General features: G+C 52.5%; 1 protein-coding gene across 2 annotated transcripts; it reads right to left on the bottom strand.

The window, feature by feature from the left end:
- Positions 1–4,945: 4,945 nt before the first annotated feature.
- On the bottom strand, positions 4,946–26,433 carry TNS4 (tensin 4). 2 transcript variants are annotated; one of them, XM_086687254.1, is made up of 13 exons: positions 26,322–26,433; positions 22,096–22,627; positions 15,440–15,863; positions 13,951–14,375; positions 11,777–11,863; positions 11,317–11,442; positions 10,046–10,138; positions 9,863–9,940; positions 8,984–9,052; positions 8,098–8,266; positions 7,346–7,414; positions 7,062–7,088; positions 4,946–6,552 (listed from the first exon to the last, which is right to left on the bottom strand). In XM_086687254.1, the coding sequence occupies exons 2-13, from the start codon at positions 22,532–22,534 to the stop codon at positions 6,411–6,413; spliced, it is 2,148 nt and encodes a 715-aa protein (XP_086543380.1). In that variant the 5' UTR covers positions 22,535–22,627; positions 26,322–26,433; the 3' UTR covers positions 4,946–6,410. The 2 variants fall into 2 exon arrangements, with proteins under 2 accessions (XP_086543380.1, XP_086543381.1); XM_086687255.1 differs by lacking the exon at positions 7,062–7,088.
- Between the last annotated feature and the right edge of the window lie 535 nt (positions 26,434–26,968).

The raw sequence follows: 26,968 nt of genomic DNA on the forward strand, positions 1-26,968 counted from the left end.
AAAAAAAAAAAAGAAGACCAGGGCTGAGAGCAGCCTTTAAGGTCTTCTCTAGTTCACCCATTACACAGTGGGGGAAACGGAGGCCTAGTGGGGTCTGTGACTTGCTTGTCTGAAGGCATAAATGACCTGGCGGCAGCAGTGGATTAGAACTCAGGGCAAGTTCTATTTGCACCATCTCCCGGGGAGTCCAGGGGGGTATTTGGGCATCTACCCTTTTTCCATAAGAAAGGACTCTTCAGGGACCAGAAAGGGGAAGCTAAGTAAGGCTATAGTTGGGGAAGAAGGAAGGAGGTCCTGAGGGAAGATTCTGGGATTCTGGGTGGGAGGTTATAGGGGGAGATGTGCCACTTTCCAGGCAGAAAGAGGGAGGGGTGACTTTGTCAACATCCGGAGTGGCTTGGGGCTAGGGACCTAATCCCTGATGGAAGAGGAGGGGTTTGGCAGAGACACTAGGAAGAAGGGCAGACAACCCTGTCCTGGTGAATGTATGTAGAGGCAGGGGATTGGACTTAATGACCTCGGGTTCAATAAGCTCCAAATGTGATCATTATTATCATCGTCACCGTGGGTTTGGGTCCAGATTGCTTGGGTTCAAATCTCGCTCCGCTATTTATTATGGTTGCACCCTGGGAAACTGACTTAATCTCCTAATCCACAATTCTGTATGTATCAAACAAGGTTAAGTAATGGTACTTATGCAGTGGTGTCGTCAAGATTCAATGAGCCTACATATGGCAAAGCTTCTAGCAAATGCTGCAGGCATGATGTGTGCCAGGCACTGTTTTAGGTGCTGGGAGTTCAGCTTTCCTCACAGAGCTCCTGCTCCAGTGGCATGGTACTTGGAATATATTGAATGCTCAATGACAGATTGATACGAGTGCCATCCTTCTCATAATGCACGTTTGTACATTCACGTTCAGTGTCTCTTTAGGCTTCCCACAACCTTAATTTTGTGAGGTGGGTATTATAGTGCCCAGAGAAGTGACTTGTCCTAAACCATGAAGCTTGTCAGTGGCAGTGGGGACCTGCCACTCAGCTCTGCCTGACCACCCGGGCTTCTAATTCTTGATGCAGAAGAGGGAAGTGTTGGGGGGGGGGGGGCGGTGAACTAGGCAAAGATATGTCCCATCTCAGTGTTAATGCGGTATCACATCTCATGTTGTAGAGGAGAGAACATCTTTCCCGGGGCACATACAGACCTCTTCTCCATTCCCTGCCCAACCCCAGTGTGCCTAATCCTGCACCGCTCACACAAGAGCTCAGCACACGTTTGGTGAATGAGTGAATGATAAATTGAATGGCATTCTCCCTTCTCCTTCCCCTCTTGTTCTCTGGTTCCCTCCTCCTGGCTTGCCTTCCCTGGCCCCCAGGCCTGCTGCCAGTCAAGCTCCACTTGACTACCTTGCTAAGACTCGATTGCAGGGAGTAAAGGCTGAGATACCTTCCAGGAAGCAGAGACTTACCGAATAAGCCCCACTACCTCCAAGGGCGAGGGTCAGGAAGAAGAGAGCCCCAGCCAGGCGGGCACAGGGGGACTGTGGGAGTGGGGAGCTCAGCTGGGGGAAGATTGAATTGTGTCCCTCCAAATTCACAAGTCCTAACCCCAGTGTGATTGTATCTGGAGATAGTATTTTTAGGAGCTAATTAAGGTTAACTGAGATCGGAAGAATGGGGTCTCCATCTGACAGACTTGGTAGCCTTATTAAGAAGAGAAGAGAGGGATGCCTAGGGTGGCTCAGTCAGTTAAGCATCCGACTCTTGATTTCGGCTCAGGCCATGATCTCATGATGCATGGGATTGAGTCCTGAGTCAGGCTCTGTGCTGACAGCATGGAGCCTGCTTGGGATTCTCTCTCTCTCTCTCTCTCTCTCTCTCTCTCTCTCAAAATATATAAATGAACTTAAAAAAAAGAAGAGAGCTCTCTCTCTAGAAGCACACACTGCAGAAAGGCCATGCGCACAAACGACGAGAAGGTGGCTGTCTGCAAGCCAGGGAGAGAGCTCTCACCAGAATCCAACCATGCTGGTACTTCAGGTTCCAGAACAGTGACAAAGTAAGTTTCTGTTGTTGAGGCCACCCAGTATCATGTTATGGCTGTCTGAAGAGACCCACACCAGTGGGATTGGGATGCCTTGGTCCTGCTCTTTCCCATGTGGCCCTTCCATGTCAGAGGAACCAAGGACTCAGGGCTAGATCAAGTAGGTTCCTGCCCCAGCCTGTCTCCTTAGGCTCTTATCTCTTTCCTGGCCTAAAATCCAAATTCTCACAGCTTCCTCTTGTGATCACACTTCTCCCCAGCCCAGCCCTCAGATCCAGTCTCCTGCCCCCCCACACCCCCAAGCCATATTTCTAAAGCACAAATCTGGTCACTTACTCCTTGGCTGAAGAGCCTCTGATGTCTCCCTAGCGCTCATCAGATGAAGTTCAAGCAGGTTGCTGTGCATGATTGTACATTGTACGACCTCTACAACTGCATACAGTGGTCTTGAGTTCAGCCTCATTCAGTCATTCATTGACTCATTCATTCATTTAATAAGTATTCATGCCCTAAGCATTCTCAGCCTGGCACCCAAGGCTCTTGATAATCTGGCTGCCGATTCTGCTTCCCCTTACACTTACTCCCTTGGGTACCATATACTTCAGCCACGGTGAATATGGTATCGTCTCATACCTGTGTGTTCCACATGTAGATTCATCCATCTGCTTGTCTGAGAATGCTGAGGCCGTAGAACGGGCACAAATTTAGAATCTTATTTCTTGCCACTGCCCTTGAATATGGGCAAGTTAACCCTCTGAGTCTCAGTAAAATGAGATTGAACATACACATCGTGACTCACATTGTACTTAGCACATAAGAGCCCCCCGATAAAAGTTGGTTTCTCTCCCCTGCTTTGCATGCTAAACTCCTATTTACCCTTGAAGACCCAACCTGAATGTTACCTCCTTGGCAACATTGCCCTCATTCCCTCCAAATGGATAAGGTTTACCTTCCCTGTTTCTAAACTTCCTGCCAGCCCTGCATGGCACTTCGAACCTCTGTTAGAACACTGTTACGCTGATTTGTGTGTCTAGCTCACACGAACAAAGCCTCCAGCTAGAAAACCCTTGTTGCATGAAGCAAGGCACTGATCTCTGGGTCGGGAGCCCTTCACCTCCTAGCCCTGCCCTGGGTCCAAGCCCACAGCCTGTTGGATGGCTCGAGAGTTAAGGACAGGAGGCTGAGGATGAAAGAGAAGAGGTGAGCAGGCAGATGTGTGTAGGTGAGCAGACAGATGAGGTGGCAGGGCGGGAGGGTGCTTCGGGTTTCTGGGGAGGTCACTCTGTAGCCAGAGAGGAGGCAGGCTTTGGAGAGGGTGGGAATCTGAGGCTTGAAAAATGGTTGGCGGTGCAGGTGGCTGTCCCTCTCCCTTCCCATCAACTCTAGCTGGCCTTTGCTCTGGGTCCAGCCATCTGGGACAATGGGGTGAGGAAATTAAATGGGACAAGAGTGAGGGCACCCTGGTGGCTCAGTTGGTTAAACGTCCAACTCTTAATTTCAGCCCAGGTCATGATCTCAAGGCTCGTGAGATCGAGCCCCACGTCTGGCTCTGTGCTGACAATGCAGAACCTGCTTGGGAGTCTCGCTCTCCCTCCCTCTCTGCCCCTCCCCCTTCTAAATAAATAAATAAACAGTAAAAAAAATAAATGGGACAAAAGTTGGAGAGAGGAAGGTTTTTCTGTAAAGAGGGAGAGGACAGGTTTGAGAGCAGGTGGGTCAAGAAAGAATGAGGTGAGAACGAAAAGGGAGAACGTGGGGAGGGAGATTGAGGGAGGGGTGGACAGGAGGTATATGTGTATAGACAGCAGGACATGGAAGGATGGAAAGTTGGGAGGAATGACACTGGTGAGGGAGGCTTCAGACCAAGGGCTGCAAGGCCTGGGGCCTCCTGGACAGAGAACTCTTGAGATGTGAAGACACCTCCTCTCCTGACTCCTGGCTTGGTGGCTGTCCTTCCTCCCCTCTGCCCACCAACCCTCCTACCCTTGCTGGGCTGGCTGCTCTCCCCATCGGCAAAAGTCTAAGTCAAATTTTTTGTTAAATCTTCCTGGAGGAAAGATGAGCTTTATGGTAAATGCGGCAGAGAAGATAAATTACCTTCAGTGGACTCAGCCCACGGCCAGGTCGAGGGGGGCTGCTGGGGCGGGAGGCTGGAATTGAAGTTTGGTAGTGAGAGGGGAGGCAGGGCCCCTCAATGGCATTTCAAAGCCGTTGGGAGAGTCTCTTCACAGACCCTTCAGGGCAGCTCCTGCCACTGGGTCATAGAGCTCAGCCTAAACAGAAGCAACAGCCCCCCTTCTTAAGGGTCTCTAGGAAAGTGGATTTCCCGAGGCCCCTCCTGTACCATCTGGCAAGACTTGGACTGCCAATTGCCAACTGGCAGAAGCTAATGGTAGAACGCCCCCCCCCCCCCCCCCCCCCCGCCCAGGATGAAATGATGAAGCCATTGTCCATTTCTCCAGGGCTGAGTTGGTAGCCCGGGGCTCATCTGGGTTCAGAGACTCTTCCAGACTCCCCTTGAGCTGCCCATGTTTCACCTGCCTCTCATCCCTCAGGGAGCCCGAATGAGACCTTGGAATCCATCGGGGGGGCTACACACACTCACCTTCAGCCCTGGGACACGGGCAAAATCTCAACTCTCCGTCTTCCTGGCATAATGGTAGGCAAGGAGTTGTGAAGAAGAAAACCGAGTATGCCAGAAATGTGGTGAACACCACATGAATGGTTTAAGAGATGGTTTATGAAGGGAAGCCAGTGGCTACTGTACTGCTGTGGCCAGGGGAGTAGGAGGGAGTGTGGCAAATGCAGTCTTCTCTAGGACACTGTCATTGCCTGCCAACTCAGGTCGCCTCTCTGTGTAGGTCTCCACCTCTGAGGGGGCAGCCCTGATTGCCTTAGAACCAACCGTTATGCCAAGACAGAAATTTTATTTTCCATGGGAACTACACAGGCACCCATGGGTAAAAGGGGTCTCTGCCAGCCGCCTGAATATAACCTTGAGAACTTGGCCACTGTGACCTCGAGAACCTTGTCCAGTGTTCTGTACTCTCCAGGGATGGGGCAGTGCCTGAGCACAGGCTGGGTGGGCTGCTCTCAGCCAGTCCCTCCAGCCCAGGGCAGCTTCAGTCCAGTTTGGCTGCCTGGGTTGAAACCATAATCTGTCAGGCTCTGCTTTGGCCAAAGATAATGATAATGATGCGGTGGCAGGGCCCACAGCTGGGAGGAGGCAGGCACTTGCTCCTGGTAGAACAAAAGTGGGCTTCTTCTCCGAGCCTCTTCCATCCTCATGTTGTGGTTTTCTTAGGACCCCAGGCCTGTTAGACAAACTATTCCAGCTTCTTGGGAGTCTTGATGGAAGTGGGGTGGGAGAAAGACCGCCCAGCTTCTCCAGGCCTCTGGAGTTGGCTGGCTGTTTGCATTCATGACTCTCTGCTGCCCCCGTGTGGCTGGAAGGCCAGTTGATGCCCTACTGCTGTGCACACTTGTCGGCGTTTCTCTATGAGTGTGTTTTGGGGACCAGGAGACACTCGACAAGACTGGGGCTGAGGCAGAACCAGAGAAAGCTGACCCTTGTCTCCCGGCCCCCACCTCCCTCCTGTGGGTTGCATAAGGAGCATTAGGGCAGTTGTGACAGCTGGAGGACACTTGCTAACCAAAAAATTGAAAGAAAAGATGGGGCTGATACTCATTTGCAGTGCGGGGATTAGACATCGGGAATGTGAGGCCAGCTGGGTGGTCTCTGACCATAGGGCCAAGTTTCCCCTGGCTAAGCTGCCCTGACAATCATGGCCACATTGGCCTAAAGAATCCAGGGCAGGAAGATCCTACTTTGTCCTGGGAACAGCTGCCCAAGAAGCAATTGCAGAAGTGGCAGGGGGGTGGGGGTGGAAGAAACGGATATGGAGGGAAATAGAGTCAGTCCATTCCTCCTTTGGTCAATTCTTGCAGACCATCTTTCCCAGGTCAGCCTTGAGCTAGGGGAGCATGGGTCCTGACCCAGCACCTGCTGTTTGCCACGACAGAGGGTCACACGTCTCTAACTCAAGCTGCTGTGTTGGTAGTATCCACGTTGATGGAGTCCGGGGTCCTCAGAGGTTGTTTCCATGTGGTCCTCAGGTGTGGGTGTGCTTCAGGATCACAGGGAACTTGTTAAGATGCCCACCAAAGTCTGAGAACAGCTGGTCCTGTCTATGGCCTCCTTATTTGGTTGAGGAAACTGAGACACAGTGGGGTCTGGCTGAAGGTCACTGATGAAGGTCACAGGGTTTCAAGGGTTTCACCAAGGTGTGGTATCTCTCTCCTCCAGTCCAATAGATTGGCTCATCAGTGTATGATGGGATGTCTGGGAAGGTGCAGAGGGAGCTCCCTCCCCCTACATCCTCTCTGTGTCCTGCAGCAGAGTACCCACGAGGCTGAGGACCTGGGAGGCCGACTGGACCGTGTCATACTCTGCGAACAGGTGGCATACATTCTCCTGGGACTCTGTCTGGCTCTTGGCCACAAATCCAAAGATCCTGGTGGGAGAGCACAGGCTGAGTGAGGTGGTGGGGCCCAGAGAGGTTAGGAGAGGTGATCTCAGCAAATACAGTACTCTCCTGCTGCCCCTTCCCCAGCTCGCTGAGGATAGGATATGCCTCCTCCTCCTCAAGATCTAAGTTTCCCTCATTTTGAATGGGGGGGGGGGCTCTGAGGACAGGACCTGTGTATTCCTCATCCTAGTGGGAGGTTCCTGAGGGCAAGGATGTGTTTTGACCATCAGATTGGGCATCGCTATAGATTAAAGCTCCCTGAGGTTAGACCCTGTGCCTCCTACATTAGACTGGGGGCTCCCAGGCTCATGACTCCTCCTTCAGACTGGAGGCTCTCTGAGGACTGGGGCTGGTGCCACCCCATCAAAACCATGGGCTCTCTTAAGATCAGGACAGGGGCTCCCTCCTTCTGTAACTCCCTTCTCCTGTTGGGTCCCAGGCCCTGCCCCAGGGAGACCTCTTATGGTGACTGACAGTGCACAGGAAGGCCTTACCAGGAGGGCTTGCAATATTTTTGCCACCTGTGGGAAAGGAAGATGGACATTTGTGAGTACTGAGACCTCTCTGCATTCCGCAGGACTCTGGCTGAGCAGCGAGGGGAGCACGGCCAACTGCGTCCACACCCCACAGGGTCCCACCCTGCCCTCATCCCGTTGCTCCTGGCCCCTCGAGGCTCACAGGCTCTGTCTGTGATCCCAGTCCCAGAGTCAGCAAGAAACCCCAGTGGGCAGCTAGGCCCTGGATGGCTTTCCTGAGTTCAGCCCAGCCTTGAACTCACTTCCGTTGCTCGGGGTCCATGCCACAGAAGCGGATGGTGGTGAGGGGGTAATGGCGCCGGAAAAACACCCTGGAAGAGGCAGGGAGAGAAGGAGAGCTGATGAGAGCCTATCCCAGGGCCATGTCCTACCTCCATCATCTCCAGCTCTCCCGGAAGTCACATGCCCTGCTCTCTAAGAAACCTCCCAGCTAGACCCTTACAGCCTGCCCTGCTGGGCCCTGGGGCACACGTTGGCACTTCTTTCCAGTCATGGAATGAATCTGCCTTGTGTCCTACATATTGGGGTTTTTTACCCTCTCCCCACCCCACGCCCACTGTGTCATGTAACTGCTTGAGGATCGTAATGGCATCTTGCTCATCTCTTGTTCCTCCAGCCCAGGAGCGGGCTCCTGCTAGACTGCGAAGCCCTAAGCCTGGGGAAGGAGTGATCTCATCCACTGTGTCCCAGTGGGCAGCCAGAGTCTGGCCTTTTGCAGATGTGCCATCAATGGATGCAGATTTAACCAGTGCCCAGTGAATCCTGGTTAATTCCATCTCTGTTGGTCATAGGGAAGGGGGACTTTGGTAGGAGGTCATTGGTGTGAGGCTCAGAGAAGGCAGGGAACTTGCCTGGAGTCACTCAGCAAGTCACTGACCACGTTGGGTCCATGATCCTGAATCTTACTTTCATCACTGATCCATGGCCGTCTCAGCCATCCCCTCCACTTCCCCCTGCCCAGCCCAGCAGCCCCAGGGCAAAGGAAGTCCCTTACTTCCTCTGGACATCCGTCAGGGTGATGCCTTGATCGGTGACTTTGAAGTGGACCACGGTGGGTGTGGGGAGGACGTCCCTTTCAAAGGTGGTTGAGATGGCCTTCCGCACGGCCAGGGCTCCGCTCAGGGTCTCTACACTCACGGAGGTCAAGTACAGGGCATGGCAGCCTGTGGAAGGTAAATGCTGTGCTTGGGCCCTGCCAGGATCCACCATGCAGAGGACCAGTCCCAGGGGACTTCGGGATCATCTGTGGCTTTGCATTGCTCTGGCCTCTGGCCCTCAGGGTGGAGTAAAGGAGGGGCTGTTGCCCTATGTTAGGGATGTCCAGACAAACCTTCCTTCTGTCCAGAAGCATGGGTGGCACTGCCTCGACCTCCACCCACCCTGGGGCCCTGGTTCATTGTCAAGAGAAGGTGGAGAAGGCAAGGATGGGGAAGGGCCCGTTGCAGGAGCTGTCACTCAGACAAGGGCTGATCTGTGCCTGGCCTCTGGACGAGAAGACGAACGACCTTTCCCCCTTGGAAACCCCCAAGACTTGGACCTGACACTCCACAGAGGATCCCAGATCCACAGACCACCTCCAGGGCAGGTCCCTCAGGACCAGAGAGACCTCGGCATGTCCACATGTGCCCATATGTGTGCAGGATGGGGCGTAAGCCTCACCCACCTCCCTGTCTTCTGCCCACTGCCTGCACCCCCCAGGCCTGCGGCCTTTCACCTCCGGGTTTACAGGGATGGGGAGAACCGGGGCACCTTCGTAAGGATGAAGAAATAAAGCTGTGATGGGAACGCGTGCGGGCCTGCATGCCCATGTGAGTGAGTGTGGGGCTGGGAGGTGCCCGCGGGGGCATAGCCAAGACTGGAGCCTCCTCCATGCCACTCACCTGCGGATTTCTTTAGGCAGGAGGCCCGGCTGCCTGTAGCAGGGTCTGAGGCTTCTCCACCTCCCAATTCTGAGCCAAAGCAAAGAACAGGCCCCGGAGGGGGCGGGGGCGGAGTGAACGGACCCTTCTCTTAGGAACATTAATCCCTTTGAACCTCTCCCACCTCCGCCCCCACCTTCAGGAAGCAAGCCGCTGAGGAACCTGGAGTGATTACCGTAATCGGACAAACGGGGCCACTTGGGGCTCCCCAGATGCCTAGCTTGCAAGTCTTTTGATCCCTCCTTTTCCTCCTCACTCCTCCAGCCCCTGGATCTGCTGTAATCACCTGACCCTCAGGAGCCTCTGACCTCCTCCCTTCTTTCAGGCCCTTCCTAAACCCAGGCCTTTCTTTTCAGAAAGTAGGGAGGCCCTCCACATCACCACACTGGCAGCTTCCCCTGCCCCGACTCCTCTCCCAGAACCGCCCTGCTGCTCCTCCTGCACACCCTGAGATCGTCTAGTCCGGCTCACCAGCCTACTGGGCTGTAGGCTCCGGATGGGACTTCCTGGTCTCGGTTTGATGTATGATCTGTATACCTTGGGGTGAATTACTCAGCCCCTTGAGCCCCCTTTTTCTTATCTGTGAAATGAGGATAACACCTATTTGACACAGTTGTGGTATGATGACGGCTGTCCCCATTTTGTAGAGGAGGAAACAGAGGCTCAGAGAGGTCAACCTCCTCAAGCCAGGAAGTGGCGATGCCGGATGGATGCTAGACAACGCACTTTTAACTGTGACACTAATCCATAAATAAGGTGAGATGTGACCACTAGGAGCCTTTGTAGTAGGAACACACAGGCCCAGTGCCCCGATGCTGCCTCTCTGGGGCCCACACCCACCTTTCTGCGGGATGGTGAGTTTGCAGGGCAGGGCCAGGGCCATGATGGAATGCTGGCACACAAAGGCAGAGAGGCTCCCTGCAAGGAGACGGGCAGCTCTGTGTGAGAAGGCCTGTCCCCGACCAGCCTCCCGGCCCGGAAGGGCAGGGCCCACCCCGGGGCCTGCAGGCCGGAGACGCTCACCAAAGTAAGGCTCCTCATCTGCTCCTTTGAGATGCACCCCTTTGGCAGAAGACTCAATGAGGAAGTGGCGGATGAGGTCACTGTTGTCCTCACCTGGACAAAGAAAGAAGAAAGAGTGCGTGTGGATGGGAGTTCCAGAGTCCAGTGTTGGCCGAACGCTGACCATCTCATTCCCTGACCTGCCTCCTCCTGGTCTGTCCAGAGGTGAACTTGTCCATTCCCCTGGCTCTGGGTGGGACTGCTGGTAAGAACCCTGTCTTCAACGCCTCCCACAAAGGAGGTGTCAACGCCCTTGCTCAAAGGCTTCTGTGTCCAGTAATTCTCTCAGGAGATCCTTCTCTTGGTTTCAAGAGCTACGGGGGTTGGTCCTCAATGACTACTCAAATCAGATTTTAACGCATCAGCCTGATTTCTCTCTCCCCCTACCCACTCCTTCCCAGGGGCTATTATTCTCCACCAGACGGTCCCTGCTGACGCCAGGCTGGCCCTGGAGGGTGAACAATGTCCGTCTGCTTGTTCTCACCAGCCCCTGGCTTCCTCCTCTCTGTGCTCGCTGGCAAGGCTCGTTGACAACCAACGCCACCCAGAGGTCACTTTCTTATTTAGACAGAGAGGCGTGGTGTAGAGAGCATGCATTTGGGGTTTTCATCCTTGCTCTGGGGGGTCATCAGCTAATTCTCGGAGCCCCATTTACCTCATCTGTTCGTCACGTGAGAGCTGCAATTCTGGGGTTTGGTGAGGGGCTGGTACTTAGGTACCTTGTACTATAATGATATGATCTGTCTTTATCTGTCTTCCCAGCGTATCCTGGTGTAGGGTGGATGCCCCACAGCTGTGTGTGTTGTGTGTGAGGCCACGGGAAAGCGTGTGATAAGCTATCACATGTGATAAACTGTCACACACATATCATAAGCTAGGGCACACACATTATGACTACCTTAGGTTCCTTCACAATAAATCTGGTCTGGACAGAGGTGGGCGCCCAGAGGAGAGGATCCTGGAGAGGGGCTGGGAACTTCCTCTTTGGCCCCCCAGGAGAGCAGAGCGGGGAATCTGGGGACTCCGGGAGGCAGAAGCAGCTTAGGCTTGCCGTGGAAGGAGCTCCTTCTAGAGTCCCCCTGCAGGAAGGCAGCTGGGAGAGCCCTGAGGTGGACCGTCCTCCCAGCTGTCATTACAGGCCTGCTGCAAGGCAGCAGCAGAGCTGGGACTAAAGCCTACCACACTCCATTGCGTCTGCGAGGTCTTGAGTGAGGACAGAGACCGGTGTGTACCTGATCGGTTCTGGGCAGGTGCAGGAGCCTCATGCACCTTCAAGGCAAGGCCGAAGGAACCTCGGTAGGAAGAACTGTCCCTCACGACGAAAGCCCCTGGCTCCTCCTTCCTCAGCAGCTCGATTGCTGGAACAATCCTTGGGTCAGAGACAGTTAACCGCACCCTCCTCCCTCTCTTCTGGACACCCTCTGTCCCCCAGCCCCCTTAGGTCTTCATAGAGCAGACATTACAGAATCACTTTTTGTTCCCAGGAAGTCCTTTCTATTATCTAATCTCTACCCTTCCTGCTGCAGTCTCTATTTCCTTGAGACAAGAGATTCACAGGATAACCCCCTTCCCTGGACCTACCATTTGTCTTTCCCTCCCCTAACATGACCCAGGGCCCCATATGCCTGATACAAGGTGGGGAACCCAGCCTCTTGGGTCACTCATCCGTTGAAACACAGTGCTTCCTTTTACCTTGTTCCCGGGTGATGCTTGGCTTAAACCAGTATTTAGATGTGTCCATCACAAACTTCATCGTGGGCTGCATGTCCCTGGGGGGACCTGGAGACAGAGAGGGTGGACCCTGTAGGCTGGACAGAAGGGAGCTGAGAGACCCTCCCCCCTCCTCTGTGCAGTGGTCCCGTTCAACCCGCCCCACCCTACCCCAACCCCATTGTATCTCCAACGTCCTGCAAGAGGCAAAATCCAACAGAAGAATTCCAGGGCTTGGCACATGTAGGACTTAGGAGTCTCCCCTTGTATCCTTGGTAATGAATCACAAACAGATAAAAATCTCAGTTTAATGAGAAACAGTTTCTCAAATCTAGTGTTGTCTGGTGTGGACCGAAAGAAGGGATAAATAAGAGATTCTGAGATGCATCATCTGTTTGATTTTACCCTCTCTTCCTCCTTAAGAATCCTACAAGTGTCTTGGGGGGGGGGGGGTTGGAAAAGAAATTGAAAGAAAAGGTTGAGGAAAAGAAAGCAGCAGATCTGGGCCGATGAGCCTGTGCAGAAGAAGTCAGGAGACAGGATTCCTGACTCTGATTTGGGACAGTTGTTTTGCTCCTGAAGCCCAGAGAGGACCGAATGTACTAACCAGCCTCTCAGGGTCTTTAATACTCCAATAGCCTAGGCGATTAGCATGGATTTTGTTTTGAGAATGGTTTGCAGAATTTGATAAGGTTCCAGGGTATAATTAGTGATATCCTGGGGCATCACCAAACCAGGATGGGAATATTACCAGGCTAAGTAAATGTGCTTTTTGAAATGACAGAATGGCCATTTTCCCAGGTCCCCTAAGACAGAGAGCTGTGGTTCTCAATTTTGGCATCTTAAAAAGGTGTGTTATGGCCAGTTGAGAGCAACTCATTATAAAAAAAGATGTACTAAAATCTGCAAACGATTTGCCCTGGGAAAACGATCAGAGCAGATTCAAAGCACACCCGTCATACCATTTTCTCTTGCTTACATTGACATGGCTTCCTGAATGGCAGCGTGGGCCAGAGTGAACATCACACCCCCCAGGAGTCACCCTGATGCTTGTGGCTGAGTGAGGGCTGAGAAGCCTCAGGAAGGAGGTGACTGAATGAGGCCAGAGCAGGGACAGTGTCCCCGGGGGCTGTGCAAGAGCTTTACTCTGGAGAGATGTACCCCGTGGGTGCTAAGGCTGGGCCTCTGTGTTTCCTGCTTTGGGTTCTGGCTGGTTTTGTTCTTTTTGGATGCCTGTAGTCACAGACTACGGGAAGGAGGGTGTTTGCTGTTTTGTGGTTTTTAGCTGTCTGAATTGGAATGCATTGTCTCGGTCAGCCCTCTGTGTGCTCGTCATCCATGAACGTCAGAGGTAGGACTGACTCTCCTTCTCCCTCTCCCTCTTGTGGGTTAGTCATCAAGCCTGCTGTTTTCATATCCCGAGGGTCTCTTGGCTCCGTCCCCTCTCCTCCACTGCCCTGCCCTGCCCTGGTTCAGGCCCCCATTATAGCTTGTCTGGACCACTTCGTGATGAAAACCAAAACAAAACAGTTCTCCCTACAGCTCCTCTGCCAGAGTGATCTATCAAACGTGCACCTCCGACCCCATCACTCTCTCGATTGAGACGCTCTGCTAAGGTCCCCGTGGCCTAACGGGTAAAATCCGCTCTAGCCTGGGGTTCAAGGCCTTTCCCAATCTGGCCCCAGATGACTCAATGACTTGACCCCACACCCAACACTGCAGTCATTTCCTAAACATGCATGTGCTTCTACACCTTCATGACTGTGGACTCGCTGTTCCCTCTGCTGGGAATGCCCCTCCTCTCCTGCTCTGGCTACAGACTCCATCCACTTTCCAGATTCAGCTCAGATGTCACGTCCTCTGAGGAGCTTTCCCAGTTTTTCAGACTAAAAGGATCACTCCTCCCTCTGTGACCCCCCCAAGACTTAGGACATCTCTTTACTTCTGTGTTTATCCTACTCTACTCTACACGGATTCCTTGGCTTTTGTATCTCCTTCTAGACTGTGGCCATCTCTCTGTCCCTACTACTTGGCAAAGTGCTTGGCACACAGTAGGTATTCAGCGTGTTGACTTGCTATTGCAGAAACCCACTGATGTTTTATCTATTCCCCCAAGCCAAACTTCACAACGGTTTAAGTATTGATTTACAACATACCCTCCGAGGATGTGGTAAGAGGGGCGTCTGGCAGGGTCTGGCTGTGGCTCCTGGTGGCCGGACAGGAGTGGCCGGAAGAAGTGGCCCCAGGTCGGACAAAGTCCTGGTGTCCTGGGGTCGGCTGGGATGGAGGAGACCCTGGTTCTGGGCAGCCGTTGATCAGCACGATGGGTATGTCCACCATGGAGTTGGTGATGGAGGGCGGGCAGCTGCTGGCATGCTCCTTGGCCAGTGGTGGGGAGTGGGTTGCTCTGGGCTGGCCCATGCCTGCAGTGGGGTTGCTGGGGACCTGGAAGTCACTGGCTTTCGTGCACAGAGACATTTGGCCAAGGCTGTGGAGACTGGAGGAAGAGCTGGCTGGGCTTTCCAAGGACCTAGAAGATGACTGATGGCTGGAGATGCTGGAGTGGAGGAGGGACTGGCTGCTGCAGGGAGGGCACCAGACAGGCAGGGTGTTAGGATGTCAGAGTGGACACTCGGGGCCTAGAGTTCTGGTTAAACAGAGTATTGTATACTCCATTCCCCATAGCCCAGGACAAAGTACATGCCCACCTGATCCCCAAGGGATGCTGAAGGGTACAGAAATATCTCTGTACTGCCAAGTCTTTGGTCACTTAAAGTAGCCAATGAGCTGATTCCTTGCAGGACATGTGGGCTTGGGCTGGACCGGATTCCCTCTGCCTTCCCAGCCAGGAAGTTCTGACAGCTATCACACAAGCACCCCAATACTCCCAAGAGCTTTGCACGCAGGCTGGACCCAGGCCGGACCGTGTCTATGGTGGATGCAGAGGGAGCTCCCCAGCTGGAGGAAGAGGAGGGGGCCAGCTCTGCATCCAGCCAGACTTCTCTCTGAGCTCAGAGGCCCATGCCAACGGCCATGGCTATGGAATCCCAACCTCCTTGCCAACTACTGCCTTGGCACAGCAGCTTTGGAGTTGGTGTGGGGGACAGAGGTCCTGCAGTTTGGTCCTCCTGGGCAGGGTGTCTGTGTGTGCAGCTCCACTGTGAGGCCTGCACACGGGGCTGTGGCAATTAGGAATAATGCTCAGGCAGGTTGGCCTCCCTCCTCCTAGGTCTTGCTAGCAATAAAGAGGAGGGAGGCTTTCCTTTCCTAAATGGTTTTCCCTAAGCCCCCAAATTTTATTTATGCCCTTGTGTTTTGAGGTTGAAAAAAGAGCTCTCTTCCTTGAGATGGGTTGTATGAATGCTGGAAAAGGATGAAGGTAAGCCTCATCAGTTCTTTTCCCAAGAGGTAGGCATGAATAAAAATCTTTGTATATTGAGTTATGTTCTAAATGCTTGAGGAAAGCTTGAGGTCCAAATGGCTGTGATGGCATAAAAGAGAATATTCACTCATGTTTTTGGTACACATCCTGATTTTGCTCAGATAGAGCAGGGTGCCCATCTATTTTAGGATCTGTGTGTGTGTGTGTGTGTGTGTGTGTGTGTTGTGGAGGCAATATCAGAAGCTATGATGGGAGTGACCTACCTTCCAAACACATAGCTGATGTCAGATGCTGGGCTGGCTGACAATACAGAGACCCTGCTGCCCCGCTGTGGGGCCAGGCCCCCCAGCCCCTTCTCCAAGCCTGGAGAAGCCACCAGTGGAGAGCCCAAGCCATGGGGGCCTGACGTCTTGTTCCCCATGCAGGGGATGGAGATGCTGGGAGAGGGTGGGGAATGAGAGGAGGGAGCCCCACAGTGGGGAGGGGGGCGCTGGTGCCCCCTGCCCTGGCTCCCAGAGAAGATGAGGCTCTCGCTGCTGCTTCGAGTTTCTCGAGGGATGTCTCTGGAAAGGAGGAGACCACCACTGCGCGGGGAGCCGAAGGGTGGAGTGACAGATGGGCTGGAGCAGCGCTGGGGGCCATCATGGCACCTTGATCTGGTGGAGGTCACCTCGATGTACTTTATGTCTGGGGAGAGAGCAGAGCATCGATGAAACCTGGGAGCCTGTATTCACAGAACAGGAATGCTGGAAGAGTCCTCAAGCCCATCTGGTCTCTCCTCTTTTAGACCGATGTAGAAACAGGCTCAGGGAGGAGGAGTTTGCTGGATTAGGATTAGCACCCAGCTCCACCTTCTAGGCACTGTTTCAAAGTCACCCTCTTTGTGATATCTTCCTTTCATGTGGAGATGCAGTGGAATGAACACAGGTCTTGGAATCTGACAGACCTGGGTTTCAGATCTGACTCTGCCACTTACTATCACAGAACTTGGCCAAAGGACTTCAGCAACTAGAACCTTGGCTTCCACACCTGTAAAATGGGGTGACTATACCCAGCCTCTTTGTGTTACAGTAAGGATGAGACAAGATGGAGACATAGCACTGTTCTTGGCACATAAATCTTTTAAACTAGGGAATCTTTTCCTGAGTGAATGTCCCCCTCCCCAGGTTGAAATGACTGCTTTTTGGAGTGTGCCAGTCACATTTTCTGATGCCTCCATTGGTCAGGGTGTTTGAAGGGTGTTTCTACATCTGTGTCTACAATGAAGGCAGGGGGTCTCAAGCTTGGTGGCACATTAGACTCATCTGATGAGCTTTTAAAAGTCCTAATGCCCAAGGCTACACCTTGTGCCAAATAGATCAGAATATTTGGTATAAACCCACACCTCAGGTTGTTTGTTTAGTCCCCCAGCTGGTTCCAATGTGCACCAAGCCACACCACTGTGGCCCCCAGCCCAGCCCAGCACCACCACTTTACCTGGGAGCTGGTAAGATTCGTATAATCTGTTTCCACTGCAAGCCTGCTGAATCAGAGTCTGCATTTTAGCAAGACTCCCTGGAATCTGAGTGCACTTTAGAGTTTTGAGAAGTCCGCTTTAGAGCAGGAGCTCCCAGAAGGTAGGGTTTGCTACATTATCAAGCTGTGGACCTCCCAGGTCATGCTTGTAGCTGGTGCACAGTTGTTGGATATTAAACATGCCCCAGGGTGGTGGCTCACTCCAGTGCTCTTTCCTTTTCCCAATGGGGGCATCCAGGACTCTTGTTCTGAGAAATTGCTCCTCCCTGGAGTGGGGCAATGGGTGGTTTTCTCCAGGGTGAGTATGGACACCCCTGGTCCTGACCTGGGGGAAGGGAACTGTCCTTGGTGCTGTTCCAGCAAAGGTGGTGGAAGGTGTGTGTGTGGGGGGGGAGGGGGGCTACCTAGCTGCTCCCTCCTGCAGGCCTGTTGAGTCCTGCCTCCGGCTTCCCAGGATGGAAACTGGGGCAAAGTCAGCGGGAAACTGCACCTTCAGCTCCTGTCTGCCGGCCTCCCACCCCCTTGGGCTTTGGCACATGCATCAACTCCCGCCCACCATGACTGTGGAATCCCTGCCTGCCCCAGCCCGCTCCCGGGTAGGACCTCTGAGCCTGCTGGCGGTTACTGCCTCTGTCTGAGCCTGCTTTGGGCTGGGGTGGAGGTGGAGGATTACATCAGATGAGGGGGGCTGGGAGGCTGACCTGAGCATGCTGTTCCAAGGGGTAGAGGAACAGGCCTGGCTTTGTCGTCAGATAAACCTGGGTGTGAATCCTGGCTTTGCCACTTTCCCGCCAAGAGGCATCAGGTAACATTCCTAACCACTGTGAGCCTCAGTTTCCTCATCTGCAAAGTGGGGATCTAAAACCAACCTCCTGAGATTTTGGTAAGGATAAAATACATTGATGAACGATGCCTGGAGCTTGGCGCATGGTAGGCTTCAGGGAACTTCTCCCGAGTGCCTGCTTTTTGAGACCAGTATTGGTCAGATGGCTGACACTGTCCAGCTAAAGTGGGAGTCCTACTGCTGAGGGCAAGAGAAGACGATTTGGCACATGTATTGTGGGTTCTGAAAAAGTAGAGGTCTTGGAATGGGGTGGATTCTTCCAGAAGGTTGGCAAGCACAACTTCTATTTTTATAGGACTTTATAGTGCTTATACCCGTAATCCTCTCGGCCCTTATGCTCAATGCCAGCAGCCATTGCTTTTACAGAGGAGGAAACTGAGGCTCAGAGAAATGTGGCAATGGAACTGGCATTTATTGCATAATTTTTTAATGAAGGCTGGTATTTATTGAGTGCTGTGTGCCAGCGCTGTTGCAAACACATTACCTGTATTGGCTCATTTAATCCTCACAACAACTCCGTTGAAGTAAAAAATGTTATTCCATATAACAGATGAGAAATCAAGGCTCAGAAAGGTTGAGTGAGTTATCCAATGCCACACAGCCAGGGAGCGGAGGAATCCGACTCCTGCTCCTGTGCTCATTTTCGGGGGCCCCTTCCAGGAGGAGGGGCTCCTCAGGACACTTTCCCAAGGCCTGGTCCTTGTGAGAAGTCCTTGGCTGCTTTGGAGAGGGTCTCTTGGCCTGGTGAAGCTCTGAGCTTCCTACTCACTGGGTCATCCAAACACCAACCAAAGGCCTTTCTTGGGGACTGCAGAGTAGGGTTGGGAAGGGAGGACTGAAGGAGTCCTGGAGCTGTGAGTCACCTCTCCCTGCTGCCCTGAGGTGCATGTGGCTGGGGGAGTGGAGGCCCCCACACCCTCCCCAGGGTGCAGCCGCTGTTTACAGGCCTGTGGGGCAAGTCTGAGCAGTGCTGGGTGGATGCAGGCGCCAGCACCAAGCTGGGCTGGTGGAAGGGGGCATGTGGGTGGGGGGCAGAGAGATAGTTATTAAACACCCTTCACTTGGGATTGGCAAACAGCCTTGCCTGGCAGAAATTGCTGGAAAATGAAATGTGGGCTCCTGTTCCAAAGATGGGGAGGGGTGTTGGAGATGGATATGGTGTTTGCTTGGAGAAGCCATCCTCCTGGTGGGATGCCCCACACCCCCCCACCCCCACCCAGGGTAAGTCTGAAGGAAGGGGCAGGGGCAGAGGAGCTGGGGGAGGTGTGTGAGTACTGGGGGGAGGTGGAACCCAGAAGAGGAGCCCTCAGGCTGCCTCCAAACAGATTTGTTCTTCAAAGCTCTGGAGGGCAGGAAACTAGCACCAAAGAGAGAAAGGCAAGAACACAGACTCTGGAGGCCAGAAGCCTGGGCTTTGAGGCCTGGCCTATGACTCACTGGCTGTGTGACCATGGGTCATTACTTCTTCTTCTCCCTGAGCCTCATTTTCTCATTTGTGAAATGAGCCTGCCACTATTTCCTTCACAGGGTCGATGCTGAGATCATGCACTACAAAATCTATGTACATTTAGGGAAGGGAGAAGCATAGGATCGCCGACGCTTAATGTCTAATTTTGCCAAGTGAGGACAAAGAGAAAAAGTAAACATCCGCTAGCACCACAATTCCCCTTGACACCCCAAGAGAAGGAGGGATGAGAGGCAAAGGTGGGGCATCCCACACATTTGGATACCTTTGGCCCAATGAGAACTCACCACTGTGCCCAGAATTAGCTATGCTGCCATGGGCTGGCAATTGCTGTCACCAGGAGTGGTGGTCTGAGGTGAGGGTTTCGGCAGGTGGAGATGCATGAGACAGGTGCCACCCATCACAGTGATGTGCTATTAGTGATCACAGTCTAACTGGGAGCTGACTATGCTGGCTCTCTCAGGAGGTAGTGAGCTCCCAGGCATCACTGCCATTCAGGTGGAGGTTAGAGAGAGTATTTTCTTATTCCATCACAAGAGGCTAGGGCAGAGCTGGGGGGCTTCATCAGGACCCTATGACCACTGTTGGCTGCCCACTCATTCCCCAAACCCCTCTGCTACCCAGAGTCAGGTGGACATAGCTCAGAGCATCTGAGCTTCCAGACTACTGACCTTTGGCCCCTGGAGAAAGGGCCTGGTTGTCAGCGTCCCCACCCCATACATGTGGATGCTCCACAGAGACTGGTCTTGCCCCAGCTGGCCTTGAATGTGTGGAACCCCTGCCTTCGGGCATGAACATTAAAGCCCTGGGCTTGCTCCTGCCAATGGTAATTAGACCCAAGTGACCTTCCCTGCAGAGACATGCCTGTGACTGGCCTCCAGAAGCAGGAAGATCTTGGGGGCATAGAGGTGGTTCTTATAACAGCCTTGGTCGGCAATGCTCAATGGGAGGGGGAGGAGGCAGGCTGGAGGCTGGGAACTCGGGCGCCAGAGGACCTGGGTGCTGGGCTCACCTCCGCCCCAGACCCTGAACCTATCCTGGGGCTGGTCCTAAATGCAACCCCAGTGTTTAATTAAAACAGCTGTGGGGTGCCTGGGTGGCTCAGTCAGTTGAGCAACCAACTTCGGCTCAGGTCATGATCTCGCAGTCTGTGAGTTCGAGCCCCGCGTCGGGCCCTGTGCTGACAGCTTGGAGCCTGGATCCTGTTTCTGATTCTGTGTCTCCCTCTCTCTCTGCCCCTCCCCCGCTCATGCTCTGTCTCTCTCACTCTCAAAAATGAATAAATGTTAAAAAAAATTAAGAAAAAACCCAGCTGTCATTCATAATGACTAACAGTGTGCCAGGATTTGTGATAAACCCTCAACAAGTGTTATTTCTTTTAATCCCTGCGACCCCCTTTGAGGTAAGAACTCGTCTCTGTTTTACAGACGAGGAGTAGGAGACAAAGAAGTGAAGTCAATAGCTTGTATAAGGTTTGTCCACCTCCAGTGATTAGGCTGGACTGGCTCCTTACTGAAGTCCATCAGCCTCAGTTTTTTCATCTGTAAAATGGGCAGAAAATATTTCATGGGAATAGATTGGGAGGATTAAATGTTCTCCTGTAAGGGGCTCAGCACAGTGCTTGGACATAATAAGTGTTCAATAAGTAGAAATTCTTATGGACCCTATCTCTAATCCTAATTGTACCCCTTAATCCATGTTTACCGCCCTGGAGATCTCAGTCTTCTGGCCTATCTAATGGGGCTGCTGCGTCTTGATCCTTATCCTCAGAGTATACTTGAAACTCTTTGTTGGGGAAACGGACACCAGATGTAGGGATTTCTAGAATTCCTTAGATGTGGTGGTATATTGAAGTTAGTTGTACCAGTCCATGGGAGCTGATTGTTAAATTTTTCAGATTTTGTCCAGCTGAGTTCTAAACTTAGACATGATTAAAAATCAAATTATATAGGGGCGCCTGGGTGGCTCAGTCGGTTGGGCATCCGACTTCGGCTCAGGTCATGATCTCATGGGTTGGAGCCCCGCGTCGTGCTCTGTGCTGACACCTCAGAGCCTGGAGCCTCATTCGGATTCTGTGTCTCCCTCTCTGCCTGCCCCTCCCCCGCTTGCACTGTCTCTCTCTTTCTCAAAATATAAATAAACATTAAACATTTTTTTAATCATGCAAACTTACAACGAAATAACTTATGATAAAAACAAAAGTAATAAATACAACTCACCACATTCCAACTATTTTACTATAATCTAAACTCTATTTTTAAAAAGTTTTGTTTATTTAAGTAATCTCTACGCCCAACGTAGGGCTCAGATTCACGACCCTGAGATCACGAGTCACATGCTCTTCTGACTGAGCCAGCCAGGCACTCCACTATCATCTATATTCTTGAGGTTATTAATATCTATTGTATTGTATAATAGAAATACTATAAATACAATAACGGCCTTGTACAGGCATGTCTTTCCAGTGCTACATTCAGTGACATCATGTTGATAGTTTGAAATCGGTCCTGGTGGCAGATGTTTCAAATCAGGGCTCTCTCCCATCCCATCGTGGAGCTAGGTGTTAGACATTTACCAGCACACCACCCCTGAGACACAGCAGGGTCCTGCCCTAAGTAGACTGACCTCTGTGACTCTACTTCCAGCTTGGGACTCCCCAGAGAGATACTCCCCTAAACAGCAACAGGGGCCCAGAGAGCAATCCTACAAGAGTTTCAGGGGACCGGGGTTAGGACCTCAAGAGATATACCATAGAACAGTGAGGTTCAGGGATTCCACATTTATCAAGCTCTTATTTACTGCATGGCATTGTGTGAAATTCTTATATATAGTAGCTTATTTAAAGTCTGAAAAATCGCATAAAACAGGTATCCATCACCTTTCCAAACTCAGTAATAAAATAGAATTGGATAGTGAGGGAAACTTGTATTTATCTCCTTTATACAGGAGAGAAAACAGAGGCTAAGTAACTTGTTTAGGGCTGCCCAGCACCTCCCAATAGGACATAGTCTCCTGCTCCTCTGATTTGTTGGAAAAAGTCCTTCTTCCTCATGAGGTCTGGTCCCCCCTTCTGGCACTGTGCCCCACGTCCTTACCCAAGGCTTCAGGCTCGTCTTTCTTTTTCTTTGTGGTAATGCTCTGGGTAGGTTCGGCCCAGGGCGTACCAGCTCCTGGGGGGAGCAGCTGGAAGGTGGGGTCCAGTTCCAGAATCATCTGGTTGAGGCTCTCCAGTGAGAAGTCAATGTAGGAGTCAAGGTCCTCCAGGGCCCCTGAGGCCTGCTCAGCAGGGGACTGTAGGAGGCAGCTGGCTTTGGCCCCAGTCTGTGGGCCTTGCTGGAGCCTGCTGGGGGGCCCCTTGTTGGGTGTAGGGGCCATCAGGGCCTGGGCTCCCCAGCCTTCTGTGGTGTAGTAAGGACACTGGGGCGGCAGGCTGGGGCTGGGTGCTGGGTGCAGGACCCTCCTGGGTTCTTCACAGGGAGTCAGGCTGACTGCATGGCCTCCTGCCAGCAGGGGGCTGGACATCACTTGCGACATGGTGGGGCCAGTGACTGTCGGTTTACCTCTGGTTTCAAATCAGCCTCAGTTACACCCCAGAGATGTCACTTGCCAACCGGAAGCTCCCAGGACCTGAAAGATACCAAGGTTGGGAACTGAGTAACTTTGGTAGATGAAGCCCCTGCCACCCCTCCCCACAAGGCAAAGGCTTATTTATTCACTCATTAAAAGCATGGATACTGGCAGGGGTGGGGGTGGGGGTGGAGTGGCGCCTGGCTGGCTCAGTCGGAAGAGCATGTGACTCTTGATCTCAGGGTTGTGAGTTTGGGTGGCATGTTGGGTGTTGAGATTACTTAATAAGTATTTAAAAAATAATAATAAAATAAGAAGCAAGGATACTGGAGCCAGACTGTCTGGGTTTGCATCCTGGCTCTACTACTTAGTAGCTGTACAATGTTGGACAAATTAATTAACTTCTCTGTACCTCAGTTTTCCTGATCTGTAAAATGAGTTAAGATTTGTAGCATACTTAGAACAGTGCGTGACACATAAAAAGCATTATGTAAGTGATTCTTAAATAAAATCTCTTTTATTGAGAGGTTATTGAATATCTACTATGTCACAGCCTTATTTATTAAATAAATACTAGCTAATATTTATTGAGTAATTACTATGCACACATATTACACAGAAAACCATTTAAACTCCTCCTAACAACCATACGAGGTAGATACTATTATTTTCCATTTTATGATGTGTGACTGGAGAGACAGAGCGGTCAGTTACCCGCCCAAGGGTCATACGGCCAACAAGTATCAGAGCAGGACAGGACCTCAGCCTGCCTGATGTCAGAAACCCTGTATTTAGCTGCTACTGCATGTGGGCCAATTGGTGAAACAGACAAGCAAGCAGGTGAGCAATTCTAAACAGGGTTCCCGGGGAAGAGGCAAAGCAAGGAGACTCTGTAGGCACTGGTGTGGAGGTCAGGGAGGACTTCCTGGAGGAAGGGACATGTAAAGGGAGACAACAAGGAAAAGCAAGAGCTAGCTGAGCAAGGCAAGTAGGGTGAAGAGACAGGTATGTTCAGGGCCCTAGTGGGCAGGGGACATCACTAGGTATTACTGAGCATCTGAGAAACAGAGAGCACCTAGTTGGATGGGGGGAAAGATGAGGTGGGGGGAGGCAGGCTGGCCAGACCCTGCAGATGTAGGCTGGGCTCTGTAGTGCCTGCTGCACCCTGAGGGCAATGAGGAGCCACAGAATAGTTCTGAGCTTGGCAGTGACATCATCAGTTGATAATCATTCCCTGTGGGCTCATTTGGGAAAGAGATGTTCCGACTTCCCTGTTTCCCTTAGTGTGGAAAGTTCTCCTTGTTGTCTAGCCTTAATGCCACATGTTAGTAGTTTCTTATAGGTTGGGCTGGGTAGGTGGTGACAGGTTCTGGGATTGGGGCTGCCAAGAAAACTGTAAGGAGAGGGGACTTGCTGGTTGTACGACCACTGCTAGCCCTGAGCCTCACTGTGTGCCCCACACCACCCCCTGACTCTACTTCTCCCTCTTCTCAAAATGCCTCCATCACATCAGACCCCAGGGCTGGAGAAGGCATAGAGACCAGTCTAGGGCAAATGCAAACTGTGGAGGCTGAAGATTCAGATTCAAGTCCCAGCTCAAACAGCTCTGTAAGGTATAACTCTGACCCTCAGTTTCCTCGTCTGTGAGCTAAGAATAAGAATTCCTGCCCTGTATCCTCCCAGAGAGAGGTGTGGAATCGGTGAGTGAAAGCAGCTGGGAAATTCTAAATACTTGGAAAGAAGGGCTTATGTAGAGTATAACACTTTCACAATAGTAATCATAGCTCCCGTTTACTGAGCACTCGCCATGTGCCAAGCTCTCACCTATGTGTTTTACACATGGTAACTATTCGAATCCCCCACATCACTAGGAATTGTTGTATCTCTATTAACTAGTCCATTTTACAGGTGAAGAAACTGAGACTCAGAGAGGTTAAGGAATCTACATAGGTCACACATCCAGAAAAGTAGAGCTGAGATTCAGACCCAGGCTGCGGGACTTGGGATTCTTAACTCCCTTTACCGCATGGAGTTCAAATGCAGAGGGATATCCGAGGTCCAGAGAGGGTGTACGATTTGCCCAAGGTCACACAGCAAATTAATGAGAAAAGCCAGTCTCCCTTGTCCCCCATGGCTCCTGTAGGCTCTGTTGCCAGACTTCTCCTTGGCTGGGGCCTGGAGGGGGCGGTGCATCCCAAGCTTGGGAAGGATGTCTATAAATGGCAGTGGAAGGGAATAGTCCTCTGAGCTCCTTCCTAGGAGCAACCGAGGACGCGGAGCTGTGGCTCTTTCCTCACATGCTCCAGGTGGCCTGAGTTTACTGGGGCAGGATCTCAGTGCACCCTGAGGGGTTTTTGGCTGGGCCCCACAGAGGAGCCTGGGGTTACTGACTTTGCAGAGCACATTGTGGGCTGGGGTTATCACTCGGGATGCCTGCTTACTGATTGGAAAACTGCTACCCTTTCCCCTATGGGCCTCAGTTGTCCCATCTGTATGATGGGGATATAATAATAATGGAGCTTAAAATGTACTCATCTCATTTTCTCCGTGGCTCCATGAGGAGGGTACTATTACTATGGGGCTGGAGAGGTTCAGGGATTTGACTCAGGTCATAGAGCCTGCAGAATCCACTGGTGGAAATGGCGTTTGAACCCAGTAGTTTTGAGCCTGGGTGGTCTTGGCTCCACAGTCCCAAACTCTTAACCTTGTGTTACTGCTTCAGAGCTAAGACCCATTTCACATCTGCTCCTTCTGGGATTCTGGAACCCAGTGGGACAGGCCTGGGATTGAGTGAAAGGCAGGTAGCCCCTCAGGGTCTTGTTCAAACTCTCTTCTCACCTTGAACACTTCCAGGGCAGGGGCTGGATCTCACTCCTTTATTCTTGGACACCCCCACCAGCCCACTCTCTAGCTCTTTCTTTCCTCACCCTCTAGGTGAGGGTTGCTGGGGCTCCAGACTCTGTGTGTGTGTGTGTGTGTGTGTGTGCGCGCGCACACACACACCTGCCTCTGTATGTGTTGGGGGTGTATAGGGCTCCAGCCAGCTCTGCCCTATTCATAGGTCCTTCCCATATATTCCCCTTTCTGATTTGGACTCAAATAACTTTGTTTCCAAGGGCTCCGGAGCCAGGGGGATCCTGTACCTTGGCAAATCCCTGTTTCCATTTCATTGACTTACTCTCTCCCTCCTACTATGAGCCCAGGTCAGCAAAGGGGGAGGGTGACAGAAGGTGAAGCCTGAGCCTCCTCTCCAAAGCATTTTGCCTCTACAGCCCATCTCCACCCCACCCCCATCCTTGAAGAGTGGCTTCTGATTTTCCCATCCCAGACTCACTAAAGCAGACCCTCGTATGGCCATGCCCCCCCCCCCCCCATTCCTGGCAGCCTCTGAATGGCCCAGCATGGGGGCTCAGGGACAGGCTTCGTGCTGTGGGCTGGGAGGCAGGAGGCCTGGGTTCTCTGTCCATTCCCTTCCCAAGTCTCTGTGACCTTGGGCAAGCCTCTTTCCACCCCAGCCCTGGACCTTGGTTCCCTCATCTGTACACCGAAGGGTACAGATTTCCTTCTCTTAAAGCGCTGAACTCCGGGGTCTGTGGTCCTGAGACCATCTCTCTGTCATCTACGGCCTCCTCCCCTTTCTCTCCACCTTCACTTGGAGCCCCAGGACACGTGGAGAAGCTGAGGACAAAGGGTTAAATGAGGTTGGTGAAGGTGCTGAGTCTCCCTCTCGTCCTTAAAGAATAAAGGCACATACCTGGTGTCCAGAGCGGGCAGGCGGCTGTGTTCACTCCTGACTCCTGGGATCAAGACTGCTCAAGGGGGAGGTGCAGTTCACCTTCAGACCTGCCTGAAGAGCAGCACTTGGCCCTCCCACCCTCCCTCCCTCTTCCCCTCCAGGCCCTACACGTGGCTGATAGCCCACAGGCCCCACCCCTCCTGTGTCTGGATGAGCTCAGGTGGGGCTGGCACGGGCACCGGGGAAGGGAAGCAATGGGTGGTGACCTGGCCTGGTGTTTGCTGGGGCTGTGTGTGTGTGTGTGTGTGTGTGTGTGTGTGCGCACGCGTGTATGTTTCCCAAGCTTCTTGCTTGCCTGCTCCCCCGCCCCCTGCCCCATGCCCCTTGTTATGGGAGAGAGGGGTCTATGTACCATGTGGTCAGTGGAGCCCTGCTTATTAGGACAAGCTCTACCTGTTAGGGACAAGGTCCTTGTAGGACTAAGGTGCACTGTGGGCATTCCTCCTACCATGTGGCAGCCAGGAAAGGGACTGTGGGCTGGCGGAACCAGCAGAAAGCGAAGTCCTTGCCTTTGGGAAAGGAGGACATCGGTGAGCAAGGACCCTTCCCCTGTACTCTCTGGGCTGGGTCACACTGTGGCAAGCCCAGGGTAGGGGTGCACTGGA

Source organism: Puma concolor, chromosome E1 (genome assembly GCF_028749965.1).
Source record: "Puma concolor isolate L17-30 chromosome E1, mPumCon1.1.hap2, whole genome shotgun sequence".
NCBI lineage: Eukaryota > Metazoa > Chordata > Mammalia > Carnivora > Felidae > Puma > Puma concolor.

What these genes read in the sequence shown, in the direction of transcription:
- TNS4 (XM_086687254.1), bottom strand. Translation starts at nt 22,534, where the DNA reads ATGTCGCAAGTGATGTCCAGCCCCCTGCTGGCAGGAGGCCATGCAGTC. An exon ending in ACCTGCCCAGAACCGATCAG is followed by an intron (nt 10,139 to 11,316) that starts GTACACACCGGT and finishes TTCTTTGTCCAG; the next exon opens with GTGAGGACAACAGTGACCTC. An exon ending in ACTCACCATCCCGCAGAAAG is followed by an intron (nt 9,053 to 9,862) that starts GTGGGTGTGGGC and finishes GCTTTGGCTCAG; the next exon opens with AATTGGGAGGTGGAGAAGCC.